Source organism: Lagopus muta, chromosome W, assembly GCF_023343835.1.
Source record: "Lagopus muta isolate bLagMut1 chromosome W, bLagMut1 primary, whole genome shotgun sequence".
NCBI lineage: Eukaryota > Metazoa > Chordata > Aves > Galliformes > Phasianidae > Lagopus > Lagopus muta.
The window spans coordinates 5627814-5648475 of record NC_064471.1 but is presented as its reverse complement, the minus strand read 5'-3'; the positions used below and the strand labels follow the sequence as shown (position 1 = coordinate 5648475).

Below are 20662 nucleotides of genomic sequence, written 5' to 3'. Positions count from 1 at the left end.
ACATGTTAGATGACTATAAATAGAGATAGTACAATCCTATTAGAGGGATGGGGAAAGCACAGAAACTTTGACACGAATAGAAAAAAACTTGCTCATGAGGCATTCTTAGAAGAGTGAGACCAGGGATGCTAGTGAGGAAAACAAGTAAGGCTGAGATTACAGACAGGTTCATATTTTTCCCTGTCGATTTTAATTCCATCATCTTAAAAGGCATAAAATACAGGTTTTTTTCTTAGTGAGTTTGAAGCTGTAACATCTTTCTTGCAGCTTCTCTGAAAAGTAGAGAAGCCACCCCCTCTCATGTTGTTGGAGCCTATAGAACAACTACCGTAGCAATACAAAGTTTGACCACTGTGAATTCCTTGAACAAGTCACTTCAGGGATATCATACTTAAGTTGTTTCTTAATGTAATCATGTGATGTGCTGTTGTTTCTTAATGTAATCGTGTGACTATCAAACTGACTGCTATGATTTTCCAGAAGGTAATATGTTATGTGTTCTTCACTTCACAATTAAGCAACATTAATCCTTGCTTTCACTGCTGATATGTTCTTCTCAATTTCTTAAAAAGAGGAAGAGAAGAGGAATCATTCTCATATATAAACACCATAGACAAACTAGTTTATTTTTTGCATTTGGTTGTGAACTACCAATACTAGATAATGCTATGTAATGTATTTTGCATATTGCAAGGACAAATTTACTGTAAAAGCTTTATTGCTTGACTGAGAGCAAAACCTCTGGCTGTTTTTTCTAGTTCTACATCAAATGCTGGCTTAGGTAATCTGCAAGACCCAATTTCTCCAAAGCGTGTTCGACAAGAGGTCTTGTTAAACAACAGAGTATTGAGAGTACCCAAAATGTCAGGTAAGCATCAAAACACTGTGCTGGCAATCAAGTTTTCATAGGTGATTCAAAGTTAAGGTCAATGCATGTAATTTTGGTGATTTAGCAGCACGTGCTGCTTTGATCAGTGTATTAAGCCATTGCTTTGAATAATATATCCATGCATTTAATAATAAATAAAATTCCTAACATTTTAACAGTTAACTGGATAGTATGTAAACTGGATAGTAATGAAAACTCAGTATTACTGCAAGCTTGGTGAAGAAAACCTTGTCACAAGAGCTAAGGACTGCCACCAAAAACTTTCTGTGGTTGGAGTTTGAAATCTAGTACCCCTTTAATTTTGCCAATTGTAGTTTATCAGAAACTAAAATATTGTCTTCTGTTTGTAATAATGTTTTTCTTCATTAGGAGTTAAAACAAAGAGCTTGAAGCGAGAACAGGATGTGCCAAGCAACCTTGCTAGAAGCTTTTCTGAAGGAAATGTAGCAGTGGGTGTTAAAGCACGGACATCCAAAAGCCTTTCACTTCATGTTTGCAAGAAAAAAAATAGGATTTAGATTCTGACTTCATCCATATTTCAAATGGGATTGATGGAAAGCAAGTGAGAACAGTGACTTTTGTTTTCCTCCTGTAAATTATTTTGTTAAAGAGGTCTCTCTCAGTAATGCAGTATTTTATAAGACCCAGTTACTGGAAATACGGCTGTGTGTTTTGTCAAATTTTGAAATAAAATGCATTTGGTTTTTGTCTCCTATTTGAAGCTTACAAATGTTTTCCATATAATAGCAAATTAATATGAAATATTATTTGAAGTTGTGAATTTAGAAGTGGGTGGTATACCTTACACTGTAACTTTTGTAAGCTTCTCCCTGTAAGATGACTAAAAGATTGAAACTTGATGCAAGGGAATTGGTGGTGATATAGTTTTTCAAGTTCCTCTAATTGTTTACTTACATTCAGGTTTCTAGTAACTTCATGGTAGAGAAGTTAGAAATTCTTTTGCCCTGCTAAATATGTCACTGAAATTTTATAGTGTTAATACTGTGAAATATGTTTAGTGTACTTATCTTCAGCATTAGGATGCCAGCTTGTTCTTAGATAACATCTCAATTTTGGAATGATAATACCAATGTAGCATACCTGGAGGAAGGAAAAATGCAGGAAGGATTTCTTTTTTTTTTTTTTTTTTTTTTTTTTTTTTTTTTTTTTTTTTAATGTGTTATGTCTAAAATCTTCAACTGTTTTTTAACTTGTAAATTTTTTTTAACTTGCATTCTAATTGATTTGTAAATAGGATGATATTGTTGATAACCTTAAATAAACTCTTAATTGTAAACAAGAGCCGTGTGTGAATTGAACTTGATGAAAAATTACTACTTCTTACCTGTGAAAGAGACAGAATTTTTGAAAGTATTATAAGATCTACTAGTTCATACTGCATGTTCTGATCAATTAATACTCAAAGAGTTGCAAAGTTCCATTGTCACCCTGACATCCTGCTCACCCTTAGCGGTGTTGTGCTGGTGTATTTGGCCTGCACAAATGTAAGTGGATGTGTGAACTTCCCCAAACTAATTGGAACTAGAGGAGGAGGTCCAGTAACTGGTTCTAGTGTCAGATACCTGCCTGAATCCAGCAAGCAACTTGCAGTTCAGTAAGTTAGGTGGCATAAAGCGTGCTGCAGAGTAATGTTCTGGCTTTCAGCAATTGTAACAGGCTGAAGGGTTTTAACGCATGGTTGTTGTGATGGAAACAGCAACAAGTTTTCTCGCAACAGCAGTGAACTGGATTACATCATCTAATAGCCTTTATCAAATCTGTTCCTAAAAATGTTTTGAGTATTTCCAAATCTTTAGAGGTTTATACATGTATTTTTACTCTGTAGCCTGTGATATTTAGGCAAACTAATGCAAACCTTTGCAGTTCGTACCTCTAGCTCACGTTGGTGGCTATTGTTGATACGGTTGGGAGTTTAAGAGCACTTCTGAAGAAGAAAATAGTAACTGCCTGTATAAACCTCAGGGACCGCTTGTGGGAGGAGCTGACAGTCTTGATCTTCATCAGCAAAGTTCAAAGAAGCAACAGCTCCTTCAAAATAGGCATCGATAATTAAAAATGAAATTAAATCACCTTCCTTGTGTTCTAAAAGCTTTGTATAAATATGTGATATAGTCATTGTGGAGAGCACAGGTTGATGCTGGGGACATAGAAAATATTGGCTGTTGAAAAGGTTTTTTTGAAAAGAATCCTAAATGTAGGAAAAGCATTTAAAAAAAAAAAAAAAAAAGTTTGGGACTTGACCGTATCCCAGTCAGATGTTATAATAAATAGAATGAAATGAATGGCAGGGAAGTAATTTTAATGCTTCTCTACCATGCTGAACAACATCTTTTGGGGATTAATTTTAACCTGGTACCAGGTTGAAATTGTGCAGACCTTTGTTTCTGATTTATGAGACTTCTTTTTTGCAAGCTATTTAATACTAAATGTCCATGGGAGGCATTTATTCTGCTTCACATCTGCAGGAGACATGTTGGGCTTTGCTTGTTAATACCGCTGTGATAGACACAGCTTTTGTGTTGCGTGTAAGAGATATATTTTGAAAGGTTTTTAGACATGCTTGTGCATACAACTTTTTCATGTTCGATCAAACCATAGAACTGATGAAGTCTTTTCTCTTAATGTGTTTTGTTTGCTCCTGAGTTGAACTGATTTGATTAGCATACAATGCTTCAAGAGACTAAAGAAAAAATCAAGTATGTTGTGAAAATGAGCACACGTGGGATAGCTGGGTACCAGGAGTAGAGCTATGTTGACAGCAACTGGTTAGGTAGGTATGCATTTATAGTTGATAACTAGCAAAATGGTTTCCAGAAGTAAGGTTGAAGGATTTTCACAGTTCAGATTGCTGTTGATAGGTTTTCTACTATATTAGTTATGCATTTATTGTTGCATTTTGTGAACGCATCCAGACTTCATAAGGTGCTTCAGAGCACGTTCCACGCAAGTAGCTGCTGTGGGACATCTTATTTAAGTTTTCTGTCAGATTTCCAGTTTCTACTTAAGTAAAAACCCAATGGTATTTAGAGAACAGAGAAGCTGTCGTATAACTCATTTTATTTCCTTGCCTGTCTGCGTTGCCTGTTTCCTGTCGGTCTGCCTTTACAAACCGAAATAGTAATCACTCTTTAGGTGATGTTTATCTGAGATAAACATACAATTGTTCTCATGCTGTTATACCATGCAGTGTTAAATTATTCCAGATGGGATGTAAGGGAATATTGTACAACATAACATGACTCAGACTGATTCAAAAATTCAAATGATTTGGGTCTATTTAATCTTATTTTCTGTTTAAACATGGTAATAGTTTAAAATCACTTGAAAATGTGCTCCTGACATTTTAAATACCAAATAATCTTCAGGTAATAACTGAACCATCTTCATGAGATACCTGATGATTTTTGTGTGCTTGGACAAATGTACCTAGCGATACTAGTGCTCAGCTGGTATTTTTCTTCCTGTATGTGATTGCAATCAACAGCAAAGTCAATGTTATATATCCAGTACTGTGTGTGTTTAGTGGAGTACTGAGTAGTATAAGCTGGAAACCCTCGTAACCTCTTTCTGGGCTTCAGCCAGGCTTTTAGGGTGGCTTGCTATTAGCAGTTATTCAAAAAGCTTGGTAAAACAGAATGTTGTTTTACCAAGAGGTGAATAGTTCCCATGACCAAATGGATTGAGATGTTTCTGAAAATCAATTTGTTCCAAGTGTGAAAAGGATGTTGATGATCTGGTCCCGCAGGGAAATTCTTATGAAAACTTGCAAAGGCCATAGGGTATAGTTTGTACTGTGACTCATTTACTTATTTTCATTGCAGCAAAGTGAGGTAGGAGCTATCTGAAGCATAGCAAATCTGGGTTGTTAACCAGTCCTGGGATGCTATGAATATTTGTTACTCAGGATGGAGATGGTTGCAGTCTAGAGACATATGGAGAAGAATGAGAACAATATTGCTGTCAATGAGGCTATAGAAAGTGCTGAACCATTTGTAATGGACTCGCTACATCTACATACCCAAAGTAGTTCTCAGAATCGTGAATTTACAAGCAATTTAGTCATTTATTTTTATGGTGGTTCTTTTAATGACTACTTTTATCTGGCATATGGACCTGCTCTGCTATGCTAGCGTTTTGGGGCCAGGTTCCTGGGCACGCTGAAAGCCAATCGTGTCCATTGATTTTCACAGAACTTAAACAAGATTGGTTATCCTGATAGCAAAAAGAGATTTCATTAAATTTAGATCTAACCACGGCTGTAGGTTTCTACAGGGGTTCTTTCAAATCTTAAGATCAAGCGCACAATTTTATTTTTGTCTTAAATCTGCCTAACCTGTCAAATTGACAAAGTACAGAAACCTGGTTGGATTATTAGGAAAACTTGCTCTTGCGGTAGTGGGAGAACTTTTCATATGAAGGTTATGAGATGTGTTCATCCTGTCAGTTACCTTTGAGCGTGAGTCCTACGATTAAAGACTCACTGTCCCCATCTGAGGAAGCTGAGTCTCTTGCACCTTGTAAGATTCAGTACTCTGGTTGTGAAAACAAAGATTTATGGTAGCCAAGTGGTCCACCTTGAAAATCATCTGGACTGCAGTAGTCAAGTTTCAGTTTGTTTGGCTTTTTTAAAATTGTTGTAAAGATACATGAGAAGGCTGGTTTTAACAGCTTAGACAAAGTAGATGTTCTTAGAAAATTCATCTGCTAAAACTGTAAAATATGTGTTCTTCCCTGTAGGAAATTCTAAGAACCTTATTAATAGAGAGTCAATGTGTAAAGGTAAACGGCCCGTTTTATTTCTCTGCTCTGTAGTGCTCTTGGGGAAATTACTCCTGATTTCCCCATTGCTTTAAACTTAATTGTGCTATACATATTGGGTATTAAGGTTTTATGTAGCATGACCGTTACACATCTAAATTGTACAAGGGAGTGAATTGAATAGATATATAATTCAATATCAGAAGTGGAGCAAAGCAAGCTTTAAAAGCCTGACTGAAAGAATTTTTGCATTGTAGTTTGAATTTTAGTGTACTGCTATTGCTGACACTGTGTTTTGCTGGATACTTGTAGTTATAGTCTACAGAGTCTTGTAGTGAATCATAAAAACACTGTTCACGCCACAGCTAGATAGCAAATGTGTTTACAGGCTACTACTCTACTGTGCCTTTCATTGAAGCAATTGGCTCATTTGCTTAAAGATGTGTTAAAAAAAGATTTTTATAATAGCCAAGTTAGTTTATGTAAACTACAAAACTGTGGAATATCCCAAGTTGGATGCTGAAGGGAGAATTAAAAGCCAATAATGAATCATATGGTTAGAATCATATCGTTAACATGAAATATTCTTTAATTGAAATTCCATAGTTAATTTCCTCTTGTTCATCCAACTTGCATCACGACAATGGCATAAGAAAAACAGCCTGCAAAGAGCAGAAAAGACAATAGTAATTAGACTTAATTATATGCAAGTGTTGGGAGGGCCTGTGATGCAGATGACACTTCTAGACACATGAAACAAAAACTTCCCTTGACCTGAAGCAGTGCATATGTGATGTAGCTAAGTTTATACATCCCTGCAGTATGCTCACTTTCAATAACTGTAGTATCTAGCTGAGGAATGTTTAAAAAACAAAAATGGAAAGGTAAGTGCTGAAACTGTTCATCTGAGGCATCTGCCAAACAGTTGGCACAGTTGTCCAGTTGGCTCGGGTATCCCTGTCTTCGGCAGTTTGACCAAGCCCTGAGTGACTTGGTCTGAAGCCAACGTTGACCCTGTTTTGAGCAGGTGGTTGGAGTAATGAGCTTTCAAGTTCCCTTCCAACCTAGACAATGCTTCAACTTGAGGATGAATTGACTTCAAGAGCCAGTAGAAAGTACAGCACCGGTATTCAAAGCTGTGCTAGTAGATTTATTCTACTAGCCAAAACCACTAAAGATCAAATATGAACAGCTAGGGGTGTGACATGAGATCTATCGCTTTGATTGTCCTTAATATCAAAGGATTGGAAAGAGGCAAATGCAGCTGTATCTTGTAGGAGCTCCAGGGATCTTCTCATGTTTGTCATACTGCAATACAGACTAGGCCTATGGGCAGATAATGCTAGTATCCTTCTGCTGGGGAAAGTCATGTCTGGCAGATCTGTTACATTACTTTAAAAGCTCTGAGCTAATAATTAAGATATAACTGTTAAGTGTAGCCCACTTCAACTTGGAAGAGGCTGTCATCAGGTACCTCATGGAATGCTATTGAAGAAACCTTTAGCTAAAGCGACCTTTAGGCAAAGTGGGATTTAAGTTCTTATGCTTTCAAAGGTCAGAAAACAAAGAGTGGGAATAAATGGACAGTTTTCAGAATAGATGACTGGTAAAACTTTGCTGGCTCCATATGGTTGAATATATTCACAAATAATTTCAAGAAGGGTATAGAGAACTGACAAATTTATTGATACTGAATAATTCAGGAAGTTAAAACAAAAGCTAACTATAAAGAGTTGCAGGAGCATCTCTGCTACTGAGGGACTGGGCGATAAAATAACAGATGAAATTGAATGTCAATGAATGCAAAATAATGCACAAAAAAGAAAACAACCCAAACTGTACATACATGACTACGGGTTCTCAAATAGATGCTATGACTCAGGAAGGAGACCTTGGAATTGGTGTAAAAATACCATGAAAACATCAGCTCTGTAGTCGAAATAGCAAGAAAAGGGATAGGGAACAATCAATGTGTAAATCCTTGGCGTGCCTGTCTATTCTGAATGGTGCTGTCCTGCACATTTCAAGTATAGGACAACTATGAAAGGTATAAAGAAAGATGAGAGGAGTACAGAGCAAACTGAATGTGGGGGATGATTAAATACTTAGGGATACTTCAGCCTGGAAAATAAGTGGTTGAGGAGTCATGATAAAGATGTCTGAAATAATGAGTCATGAGAAAAGGGGCTAGCAAGAATTATTCGCCTCTTACTGCATGAGAATTAAAGGATGAATTCAAAAGATGTGGAAGTTCTTCCCTGCGTGGCATACTTTATGACAGCAAGGTCTCTAATTTAAAAATGGCAAGTGCCAAAAGCTTTGAGTTTGAACATGTTAGCACAATTATATGGAAGAAATGGTGATCAGGAGCTACTGAGAACAGAGCAGATACATAAAGCAGTGAACAGACAGGAATGTAGGAGGGCAAGTACAGCATCTTCAGTATAGTTGGGCATTGCCTGAAAGAAGAAGCTGGTCTCACTGGACTTTCAACTCTAAAACTGTTTTGAGTTTTTCTTCCATCATAGATATATAATGGTAAGAGCGTTTTCCCAGTGCTACTTAATAAGCCTGTTGGAATTATTTGTAAAGAAGAATTGTGTAAAAGCAGAAATTATCCAGAAGCTAACGTATCTGATCGGTGTTACGCAGCACAGCTCTTCTATGTCTGCTATGTTATCTCTTAGTATGTATGCATGTTGCATTGCTTAGAGGTGCTTCTCACATGCCCCTCTTGCTCGGTTGTGATGCATTTAGGCAGAACACAGAATAGCACTCAAATTGTCTTGTTTCACTGTTTGTTGTGTGTGTTTGGTTTTGATTTCTTTTTTTAAGAAGTCAGAAATGGACAAAAAACATTCAACCAATTGTCTTGGTTTGAGAAAAGTGTTAACTTGTTGCACTGGCCAATGAAATAAAAGTTTTTCCTTTGAGTCTTGCAGATCTTTAAATTCACAGCCTGAGCTGATGTAGAACTCAATATTTTGCAGGGATGAATGCCAGTATCTCTCCATTTTCCAGTTAGGAAAGATCACGACGAGAAGTAACACAAAACACAAAGTAACTCAGCTTTTTGGTGATGGGAAAAAGTGTTAATAAAGCCAGATGTGGTACCTGAGGGGATGTGCAAAAAGGATTTCAGGGAAGCTTTGAGCAAGGGGAATTGAGGCTGCTTGCCTCTAGAAAGCTGGCAGGGAAGTGAAGGTGTGGATGCTGTGATAGACTATGCTTTGGATAGACTGCTCCCACTGCTGCCAGACTGCAGAAGAGATTTGCAGCATGGAGGACAAGCTGAAAGCTGTGCTGGAGCATCACTTAATTCATGGCTCCATAAATATGTCTCTATTACTGGTTGCTGATTACTATGATCAGCCATAGCAAGCTATGCCAAGAGGGTTTTTTCACTTGGGCCTGGCAGATGTGTTTTCTTGATTGGTATGTTTCATGTGCTGTGGCAAATAATTCACTTTAGGAATTTAGGCACTGCAGGAGTCTCTTGCAATGGAACAGCCTTACAGGTAGAGAGATTTGAGGGGGAAAGTGAGCGTTCAGATTCTGACTGGCGGCTCCACTCTGACACTGATGTATGTCTATCTTTCCCTCAATCTGAGACTTCTCAGTGATAATCAGATCATGAACACATGATGCTTTGTGTCACTAGACCTTTTGCTTCTTGCACAGAGGCAGCTAACGTAGTTTTCACTTAGTGAAGACAGCAGTGCTACAAGAGATTTCATTTCTTGTGCAAGTTGGAAGTGAATGACACAAAGGAAAAGGAAGGACACTGTTGTGATTTTGGCCCGAGATAATAGAATACTTTAAGCCATGTGGTTCCTGTAAGGCAGCAGGCAGCTCATTCAAAATTGCTCAAATAACTTCACTTTCTGTCAATTTGAGACACCTGCGGTTTGATTCAAGAAATGCTAAACATGTACAACGTTTGGCATTCGCAGCAGCAATGATGTGAACAGGCTCTTAGCTCTGAACATCTGAAAAAGCTTTCAAAAATGTTAGCTTTTGGTAACTGTTGGTCCTCAAGGCGCAAAATGGGCAAACAGCATTACCTGCTGTCCTCAAATAGCGCTTCTTGAACTTAGTGATGTATTTCCAGTATCTACTAGAGAGCCCTACACGTGTGAGGAAAATGGAAGTCAAAGCAATGGGACAGATGCATTATAGCTGTTACGATGAACCTGAGGGTCCTGTTACATCAGATGATCTGTAGATATGGTGATTTCAAAAAAAAAAAAAAAAAACAAAAAGGAATTTGAGAAAAAAATCTCAAACTGTTCAGTCCTTCAGTGTTTTAAGAGCCATAAATGTTAATGGATCTCCAGCTGATAACAGCTGGAATGAAATCAGAACGGCTGTAACGAGAGATGAAATCAAAAGGTTAAGAGGAATCCAGAGGTGGATGAAACAAAGCTGTACAGTTGGTCTAACCTTATTCAACCTCTCCTCTAGAGATGCAATTTTAAATAATAAAGAACAAAAGCTGATATTAAAATCAGGAAAGTGGCAGCTGTTATTAACACAAGAGGCCACTACATCCATGGCTGAAGGAAAAGATCTGCAGAAAATCCTGCTACCAGAGCAGGTGGGTGAAGGCAAACCTCTGTGGGAAACACGGCCAGCGCTGCCTCCAATGGGCCACAGCATCACAGCAAGTTGTTCAGACAAGATGTTTGCTTGTTTGCTGGTGGGAGGTCAGATGACAGCGACCTACAGAGATGGCTGAAGACAGAATAAAACAAGACACAGACCAGAAGAAATAAGAGGTGATCTTGGGTGTACAGTGATATGTTATGGGCAAAGCAAATGGGTTTTTCATCTTAAAGGTGACATCATGTTGGCATCTGTACATTTCTAAAAATTGAAATGTGTGGGGTTGGGATGGGGAAGAGAAACTTGAAACTGAGGGAAGTTTGTTGTTGTTGCAGTATTTATTTCTCATAGATTTAAGTATCTAATGAGCACAAGCTATGTTTTGTTTTAAATTGTACACTCGACAAATATAGCTGTGCAGTGCGTGCTTGCTGATACCCACCACTGGGAATAGGTTTGAATGAGTAAAACTGAGAGTTGGAGTTTTTAATTTCTTGTTGTGGGCTTAAATTTTAATTTTAATAAGTTAATTTTTACTAAACTATCTTACAAAAAGCCTGGGCAAAAAAAAAAAAGTTCTCAGGGTTGTTTTTTTTTTTATTACTGATGGAAATCCAGGGAAGAAAAGGGAACACTTCCTAGTAGTTCATTTCTACAAGGATAATTAAGTCATTTCTTTGCTCTCATCATCATAATTCTCAGAAGTGTTTCAGTATAGAATTTTCTTCTACAGTATATAATATTTTAGTGATCATAGGTTATATATCCCAGGTTGGAAGGGACCCACGAGGACCATTGAGACCTGGCTCCACACTGGACCACCCAAAATACAAAGCCTCTATCTGAGAGTTACAGGCTGTTTTTAAGATAGTCTTTACGTAAGTAAATTTATGGAAATAGAAATTAAGCACACACTCTAACACCTAATAAATTCATGTAAAATGTTCATGAAATTGGTAGTGGGGAAAAAAAAATCAGCTAATGAAATTCACCGGTGCTGCTGCTGACAGATACCACGCCAAGATGGTGCTAATGCTTTCAGACGTATGCTGAGCTATTAACCCATGCTTCTTCCTTTTTTTGCCTTTGGAATTTCACAGGAAACCCTCTGGCGTGTTACAGCAGCAGAATCTGCTTTCTTCTTTAATTAAACTTGTTGTTTGTTTGAAAACAGAGCAATTGTTACTGGGGCAACACATCTTAAATTCCTGCTCTTGCTAATAAATCAAAGGCGTGCTGTCAAATCTTCATCTCTGTCTCTGGAAGGAAGTTTCTTCTTGCAAGCAATTAGGAATTCTCAGCTGCTCTGCAGTTCAGTAGGTTTTCTCTGTCAATACAAGTTAGCAGAGGTGAGCTGAGGCCACAGCGTGGCTCTTTGCTTGCTGCAGTCGCAGCGTGTGTTGTGCCATGAGCAGCGCTGTATTCTGATCTCTCTTACGTCTAGACGGATATTCATAATGAAATAGATGTCTGGATAATGAAGTAGACTTCCACAGTCCTAATGGGATTGAAGCCTGCAAGGATGGAAAAAGAGCAACTTGCACTACACCCTCCAAGGCCCCTGGATTTCACAGGTAAGATGAGCAGGGCACTCGGGCTGGTGCTGCCTTGTAGCCTCACGTTCTCCCCGCACGCTCGGCCCCGCTTGACCTGACTTGTACTCTCCAGGCTCAGCTCTGTGCAGGCTGTGCCAGCACGATGAGGGAGGCAATGAAAATAAGCTTATGCAATCCCTGATCTAGTCCAAATTTCTCTGAAAAAAAAACCCCAACGTTTCAGAATCTGATTTCAGCCTTCAAATATTGTGCGCAACTGCGATTTTCTAATGAATGATCAAGCATGTTTTTCTGGCATATTTTTATGCTGCTTAGCATGTGGAAGTCATTCTGAACCAAATGAGTGACTGTAATTCCCAAGGGTTATTCTTTTACATTTCAGGAGGTTTTCTTGAAATAATAATCAGATTGGAAGATACTCATGTGATTGCCAGCAGAAGTAAGAAGCAATGGTAACCAAGAGCACAGACAACTGCTTTGTGTTCTGAGCAGAGTTTGACAGCTAATGAACATATGACGATGTCAGAAACAAGTTACTGGACATCTGTTGTCCTTGAGAGTCTTGTGGCTAGAGTATGATAAAAGTGCTAAGAACAGAATTCTGGTGAGACAACAGAAGTCATGGGACTTCATAGAATCCATAAGGTTGGAACTACCATCGTGTTCATCTTACTCCAATCACCAACCATGCCTTTGGCTAACCTAGACCACATCCATCAGTGCCACATCTCCATGGTTCTTAAACACCTCCAGGGATGGTGACTCCACCACCTCCGTGGGCAATGTGCCAATGCCCTGCCACTCTTTCTGAGAAGGCATTTTTCCTAACGTCCAACATGTGTAAAATTGTGTTAAATTATGTATGAAGTGTCGTTATATATTGCTCATCTTTCATGATATCCTGAGAGGGTTAGGAGCTGGGAAAACTTTAAAGGAATTACAGAGAACTAAGCATTTCCCTCATGTTTTCTGAGGAGGTGCATATTATTTTCGCTGAATCTTCCTGAGCAGAGCCTGAGCACACGGGGTGTAATTCTGCATTTGCTGAATGCGCCCTCCAAGTCAAAAGGCCTTCAAGAAACTCCACAGTTAAATAATGTTTGTAGGTCTCTCCTGTGCACGGTTGCATTGCTCACAGTTGTTGCACAGTGCCCAAGCAGCTACTCTGCATGAGCATAAAAAACTTGCAAATGTATTCAGCAACCATACATTGTGCATTTTCCCTTGTAACTGATGACCTTTCATAACATACCTGTGTGTTGGGCATTCATCAGTTGTAATGTGATCTATAACTCATGTAAACGTATCTCTACAAAACCCATTAAATAATATATGGACCTATTCAAAAAAGTACGACAAAAGGAGGAGGGTATGCATTAGGCCTCTTCCTTTGTTTTGATAAAGGTAAAATTCCCATTTTCAATATTTCAATTTTTAAATTAGTTTTTACATGGAGAATATTTAATGTTCGATTTGCCAAAAATTACATTTTCAATGTTGCATTTTATTGAAGAAAAATGATAAGACGTATATGAATATAGCTTAAAAAAAAAATTAGAATAGAAAATAAACAGAAAAGAGAGCAGAAATTTCGGATGTCTCAGGTTAAAAAACAAAATCAGAAATTACTATTGTGCTTTTTCCCTGATCAGCAAACCCATGTAAGGGAATAAGCATTGTGCATTGCCTGCAGCGTTTACCATAGGCATGTGCACAAGGACAGGAACCTTTTGAAATCTTCGGTGTTACTAACAGCGTTTTAGGCAATAGAACTGTTTACACTAACTGAAATATGCACTATGATTAATAGGGCATACAGTGACAAGAATTTTCTGATAAGATACGTTGCTAAAAAATCATACAGCGTAATATTTACATCTTGGGATGCTTTTAGAGGCAAGAAAATATGTCATCTTGGACAGGTAGGCACGAAAACCACGCATTCGGCTTTAGGAAAGAATGCAGAAAAGAAATGTAGGAATTTGCATTAGCTGTGCTTTAATCCTTTACTCTGAATCTCTTTGCTCTTCGGTATGCGCATAGAATAACTTTTATGGGACTTTCTGGCCTGCCTTTTTAAAAATTGTGTGTGTATTATTATGGTGTACTTGTACAATAAACTGAATCACATGTATTTTGGTTTTAGCAACGTGTAATTAGTTGAAAGAAAGAATACTCGTGTAAAATCCTATAACAACATTCTTGGCACAGTGTCAGTTCGGTAAGTTATTAAAAGTAGGAATGCTTTTAGGACATTCCAAGGAGGAAAAAAAAGACCTGTAGGGAAGTCCTCAAGTTCAAACTCTGTATCTTTGTAAGTTCAGAAACATGCTTAATAGCGCATGAGAGGAGGATGTGGACAGACTAAGCAGGGAAAACAGCAAACATTCACTAATGCTTAGGAGGAAATACACATCGTGGAATGATCGGAACCGTGGCAGAACAAAGTGCTGACTTCAGGTCATCTCCAGCTGGACGGATGATCTAGCTGCCGTCATGGTAAGTGCAGTAGTCTTCATTTTAACAGCCTTTCTGCTTTTACAGTGAAATGTGAGGGTCTTTTTTTCCTGAAAACTGGCTGTATTTAATACCGTTAATTTAAAGGCCTTATTTCTCTCATTATTTTAGTTTATATTATAGTTTATATATATAGTTTAATTTTATAGGGATCTCAGGCCGCATTAGTAACCGTATAAATGGCTGATCGGGTGTAAGTACACTGCCTCCATCTGATCTCATAGCATTTATCACCTGTTCTGATAAAAAATATTTGATAATCATCAATAAATTTTGGATAGTATGTCAATAAAGCACCTTCCTGTATCTGTACCTTGACAGACCTAGCGGTAAGCACTGCATTGGGTCAAGCCTTGCCATTTTTAACTTTGAAGGCAGTTCACAAATCGGTTTAAGATTGAGGGCGTTTTACAGTAGCTGTTGTTTACAGACAGACAATTTATGTTGCTTGTCCAAACTCACGTGCAATAACACCCTTTCCTCCTGTCAGAAAAATGCAGCTTGTGTACTTCTTGCATAATATAACTTTGTAGAAATTAACCTATAACTGCCACTGCAAACTACTGGTCCTACAAAAACCACCATGACGTTGCAGGGTTGTTTTATTTTGGCTGCTACTAGTAAAAACTGGGGAAGTTCCAATTTTTTTCAGTGGTTGAAAGATTCAGTCTCTTCTCAGTGGACAGGGTAGCAGCTGTTATCTCACCTGATGGGGTTTCTGCTCTATGGTTTTCCTATCAAACTCTGTGATTTTGGGCCCCAACTCACAAACTTCTCTAGTGATATTCTTGTGTGAGCAACTGTGTTGATGTGTTTCATCCTGTCGTTGAGAGGAAGGGAACAAGAGTATTGTCTGCCTGTTTCTGGGCCTGATATGTTCTACATATGTTCTACATGAGTTCTGATGTATGCTACTTTCCATGGTCATTTAGTAAAATAATAAGAACTTTGTTTCCCTCACGTGGAATTCTTATTAATGCAAGTTAAATGACGTATCAATGCTGTTATTTTTGGAGGTGAAATGTGGCCCAGCTGAAGTAGTGGCCATCTCAAAGAAACCTTCACTGTACTGCCGAAGTATTTTAGTAGTTTGGAGGGGAAAAGAAACAAATAGTAATAATTTTTCTGGTTCTTATAGTTGTGTTTAGAGATTTCTTGTCCAACTGACAGAACATGAAGGGCTACAAGGTGTAGCCAAACAGAAATAGGGTTCACAGTTCACAGGTGGCCAAACAGAAATGGGGTTCTACTGTCTTCCTTAAGGATAAGGTAGGAATATTAGATATACTAGGGGGAAGCAGATACCAGATGGAAATTAAAGTGTGCAGCAGAGATTCCTGCTGTTGTAAAAGTTGCCCTGAATCCCAGGAGGAAAAGACTTTCTTGACAACACACTTAGTGCTCCTTTTACCACTGTAATCTCTTCACTCATGCTCAATCTTAGGATGCGTTCCAGAACAGCAAATGTATAAATCCTGTGTTTTAAGTAGTCTGTTATCTGTAAACAGTGCTGACTATAGTGGACAGAGATCTGAATTAGCTTTAAACAAACTGTGCTGGGCACCCTCACATTTGGATACTCATCACAATTCGTCTTGCTCTGCTTAGGTGCCATAGGCTGCCATTTAAAAAATAATTCCTTAGGTTGATGTCTTACAATAAGTAGGCACAAGATGTATTGCTTTTGAGAGGAACAACTAAAATTAGTATACTGTTAAATTGATAATTAGGATAGAAAAATGAGATGCATCTCAGCTGAAGAAAACTCTTTTTTTCCTTACAATGCTTTTTTTTTTTAGTGCTGGGAAAGATATACTTGGCTTTGGTTTGGACAAGAGAAATAAATTCAATCTTACTAACATGCATGAGACAGGTAGGATATGCCTTGTTACCCTGAAATTTATCATGCATCTCACTGAAATGGTTTGATCTGTGTCTCAAGCTGTGTGTGTAGAAGTATGATGCACGAGAGCATCTCATTTCTAGTATTCTAATTAATAATTAAGTAACTTGCTGAAGGACTGATCCGGTATATTGCGTGTTTGCTGTTAAGTCAGATTCAGTGGCTAAATAAAGACTCATCCTTACTTGAAGGAAAGCAGCTCCTTCATTTACAAGCTGTGTTTCCCAAATGCTGGAACGTTTTATCTGTTGTCAGTAAATGACCATAGGAAGGACAGTTGCAGCATTTTAAATTGTTTTCTTTCCAGCAGAACAGCCAGCAGAAATTACAAATAAACAAACAACAGCAAAAAAAAAAAAAAAAAAAAGGTGTTTTAAAGGAACTCGGAGTCCTGTTCTTTTCTGAGAAAGGCTACACCCAAGTTTCTATCTACTCAAAAATAATAATCAGTTCTCTGTGCAACTCTCATATACCCATTGAAAAGTAATCAATCAAATGGAGAGGAACAAAGGCATAACAATCACTAAATCAATCTTTTGTGGCTTTCAATGACTAGATATATTCCTGCTAAAATTTAATCAGTGAGTACCATTCCAGTTATCTTTCTCTCCATGTGCCTTTTGATAAGCTGCTTCACCTTCTTGCTTTCTCTGTGTAAAGAGATGTTAATCTTCACTAGCCATAAGTGAAGACTTTTTAAGGGGCATGGTTTAGTGGGATGTATTGGAGGTAGACGGACGGTGGGACTGGGTGATCTTGGAGGTCTTTCCAACCTTGGTGATTCTATGATTCTCTTATTACTGTTTTGCAACTGATGCTGCCAGTCTGACCACGTGCTACAGTAGAAACAACTGCTGCTACTTTTTCTGTTGCTTTAGGAGTGCACACTGAGTCATGTCAGCTACATTTAGTTATTCCAACTTTGTCCCAAATTCAGATTTTAATGTTGCTGGAGAGACATACCAAGTCACTATTAACACCTGAATGTTTGGCCATATTTAAATAGGCAATAAGAATTTCAGGGGCTTTTCAGCATAAGGTTATGTTTTAAGGTAGAAATCTGGTCCTTCTACAACTCACCTGATGCTCTTAGGTGGCACAGTGTTATGACTGAATGACACACTGTTATGGTCACTGATATGCTGTATGCAAAAAACCTGGCAGTCCTTCTCTAATACTCTTGAGTGACTCAACAGCCTCCAGACTGCCCCGGCATCTCCTGCCAGGACAGTTGTTGCCAATTGGTTTTGCTTTTAGCAGGAGAAGGAGGAAGAAAGAAAAGAAAAAAAAATGTGCAGTCATGGTGCTGGCAGAGGTCTGCATAATCTGAGCACCAAACCTGAACCTATGTACTCTGTTGTGGTGACTGCATGTGGATTTGCAATTGTGGCTAATGTGGCTGTTCTTCTCTGATTAAGAAAAGAATTCCATTTCCATGGAAAATACTTTTCTGTCTCAGAGGCCTTTGGACCTCAACGCTTCCCCTCTCCCCCACCCCAAAGAATGAGTTGTGTTAAGGCAGGGAAATATTATTCCTTTTAAAGATGCAAAGCAAAAGTCTGAAGTATGAGATGCAATGATGAAGTATGGTTGATTTAAAAAAAATAAATAATAATAATAATCTCAAAGTGGGTCTGGCAGCATCCAAAATACCAATCAAAATTGTACATGTATGTATGTATATAATTGTACATATATTGTATATATGTTGAGAACGTGAAATATTGTTAATAATGCTACTTCATCTTTTTCACTATTTTATTAGTGCTCTGGAGTGGATAATGAGAGGAAGCTCATTGAAGGTAAGGTTTGGCTGAGCTCACCAGGAGTATGCATATAACTATGGGAGTTTGTGTCTCAGAAAACATTCAAACTTTTTGCCTTATTCCACAAACATGTTCATTTTACAGAGCCATTTTGCTGAGAGTATGAGTTGATGTCTCTTGCTTTTTGTTAATTCATATTGAATGTCATGGTTCTATGTTTTTGTTTTTGTTTTTTGGTTTTGGGTTTCAGTATTCCACATCAAAACATCGTGTAGTGTACGGGGCATTAAAGTATCACTGCCCCAATTCCAAGTACCTATCCCTGTACATTACAGAAGTCACGGGATCTGGCCCTTCCGGGTGGGGGGGGGCGCTCTCTTGCTGCCTTGCAGTGGGTGCTGGAGGGTGCTTTCCTAGCCGTTCCAAGCTTTTCAGGTTTGAATCGGTCCCGGGAACTCTCTCTCTCTCTCTCATCTCGTCTGATTTATTAATCCCAATTGCAATTAAATTGTATCTATTGTGTTATCTTGTATTCCGATATTATAGTAAAATAAGTTTTCCTCCATAGATTGTTGCCGCTGCTCTTTTCCTCCCTTCCTTCCTTCCCATTTTTGTGGGACTGGGGTGGGGGGGGGAGGGCAGAGGCCTGTCGCCCCTGTCACGGACATAGATTGATCTGGTCAATTCCGTGACAGATTTTTGGCGCCCAACGTGGGGCACGACTGCTTTTTAGTTTTTAGAACGAATCTCTTTTTCTCTCTGCTCTTAGAGAGCTTCGTTAGGGAGCATTATCAGTAGTTCAGGTTTCTGTGCTGGAAAACCTGACCTTGAAAGATTAGGCGTACTGCCAGCGTTCTGGGATATTTGTAAACTTTGAGCACTACTTAGTCTGGGTAGTGCGTTTTTTTCCTTTTTTTTTTCCCCTCCTCTTGTTAGCTTCAATTCATTAACCCCTTTTTAGCAAGCACCAGCAATGAACCCACTCGTTATCCTGGGGGTGCTGGGTAAAGGATTAAAAGCAATGGTGTTACTCACAACCTACTGGCCAATAATCCATCTCACACTTGTGTGTTGTGGAATTGCATTCATATATAAACTACCTAAGGGCACTGATGGAGACACCTATGTTTTACCTACTTGCAATGTGGTATGATTTGAATTTTGACATTTACATCCCAGAAGGAATGGCTAATTTCACAAACAACTACATCCCCGAAGGAACGGCTAATTTCACAAACAGCTACATCCCAAATGGAATAGCTAATTTTACAAACAACACAATGTTCGGACCAGTCTCCAGGTTTTCTTCTCGGTTTATCAAACGTTTTTCGAATCTTGAATTAATACTCATGTTGGCGAGTGTGTCATCAATGCTCATGTTGGTGTGCATGTCGTTAATTTTCCTGAATGTACTCCAACGCATTCGTAATAAGGAGTCTCCTCCAAAACTAGAGAATGATGACTGGCAGGGGATATGGAGAGGTTTAGGAAAGGTCTTAGAAGCCTGGGGACCCGCAGTGTCATGGGATTTTACTCTTGAACACCTGTGGGATCCTGAGAAACTAAGCCAGCATTTGAGTCAGGGACTATGCGGCTTACATAAATCTAAGGAGGTACAACTTATTTGGGGTTTGGCTTGTGCTTACCGTGCCCTATATAATACCATTCGGGAGAGAGAGAGTTTCCGAGCTGAGGTTCAAGCCAAAGGGGAAAATCCCCAAGTCAAATCTAATCAATCACGGGAGACACCAGTAACAATACCGGTTGCTCCTGTGGAGGGCAAGAAATGGAAACGAGTGTCTTCGCGTCTTGATCGAAAAAGAGAAGAAGAGGAGGAGGAGGAAGATCCAGGCGAGGGGCCCTCCTCAGAACCACCACCATCGCGAAAGGCAAAAGCGAAAACTAAGAGACATGCAGAAGAGAGTGATGAAGAGGAAGTCTCTATTACTACTCGCCGGCCTCTAAAGATGACTGAAATCCAAGGTTCAAGAAAGGAGTTTACACGGCGCCAGAATGAAACTCTTGTTTCCTGGTTGATTCGCTGTTGGGATAGTGGGGCCCATAGCTTGTCTCTGGATGGTAATGAAGCTCGCCAACTAGGTGCCATTGCCAGAGATCCAGCTATTGATAGAGGAATTAGTCGGTGTTCGGATGAGGCTGCCTCCCTCTGGGAACGAGTGTTAATAGCCGTGAAGGAAAAGTATCCCTTCAAAAATGGCTTGAAGATTGCGATGAAGAAATGGGATACAGTTGAAAAGGGTATCCAGTATTTGAGGGAAATAGGCGTGGTGGAAATGTTGTATGACCCTAACTTTGTTCCTAACCACCCACAACAAAACCGCGACCCTGAAAAGGTGAGGACGACGCCTGAGATATGGCAGAAAATCGTGACAACAGCGCCGGACAAATATGCCGCTACACTAACGTCAGCGTGTGACAGATACCAGGAACAACAGAGAACGCCCTTAGTTTATGAATTAATTCTTACGCTCCAAAACTACGAACAATTGCTGTCCCCAATTCATTCTGCTGTGGCTGCTATATCAAAAATGACGGAGCAAGCGTCTCAACTAATTAACCGTGATAAACCTGTAGCAGTATCAGAAACGCTTGATGAAAATCAGGATAATCAAATGAGTCTAGCGAA

General features: G+C 38.9%; 2 protein-coding genes across 2 annotated transcripts in view; both read left to right on the top strand.

The window, feature by feature from the left end:
- Window positions 1-2181, top strand: part of LOC125686411 (kinesin-like protein KIF18A) — a 38181-nt gene extending 36000 nt beyond the window's left edge. Inside the window, exons 16-17 of the mRNA XM_048930367.1 lie at window positions 759-868; window positions 1259-2181. Coding sequence (XP_048786324.1) covers window positions 759-868; window positions 1259-1407 — 259 coding nt within the window. The 3' untranslated portion in view covers window positions 1408-2181. The remainder of the gene's footprint in view (window positions 1-758; window positions 869-1258) is intronic.
- Window positions 1-20662, top strand: part of LOC125686407 (uncharacterized) — a 118383-nt gene that overhangs the window by 44088 nt on the left and 53633 nt on the right. The window lies entirely within an intron of this gene.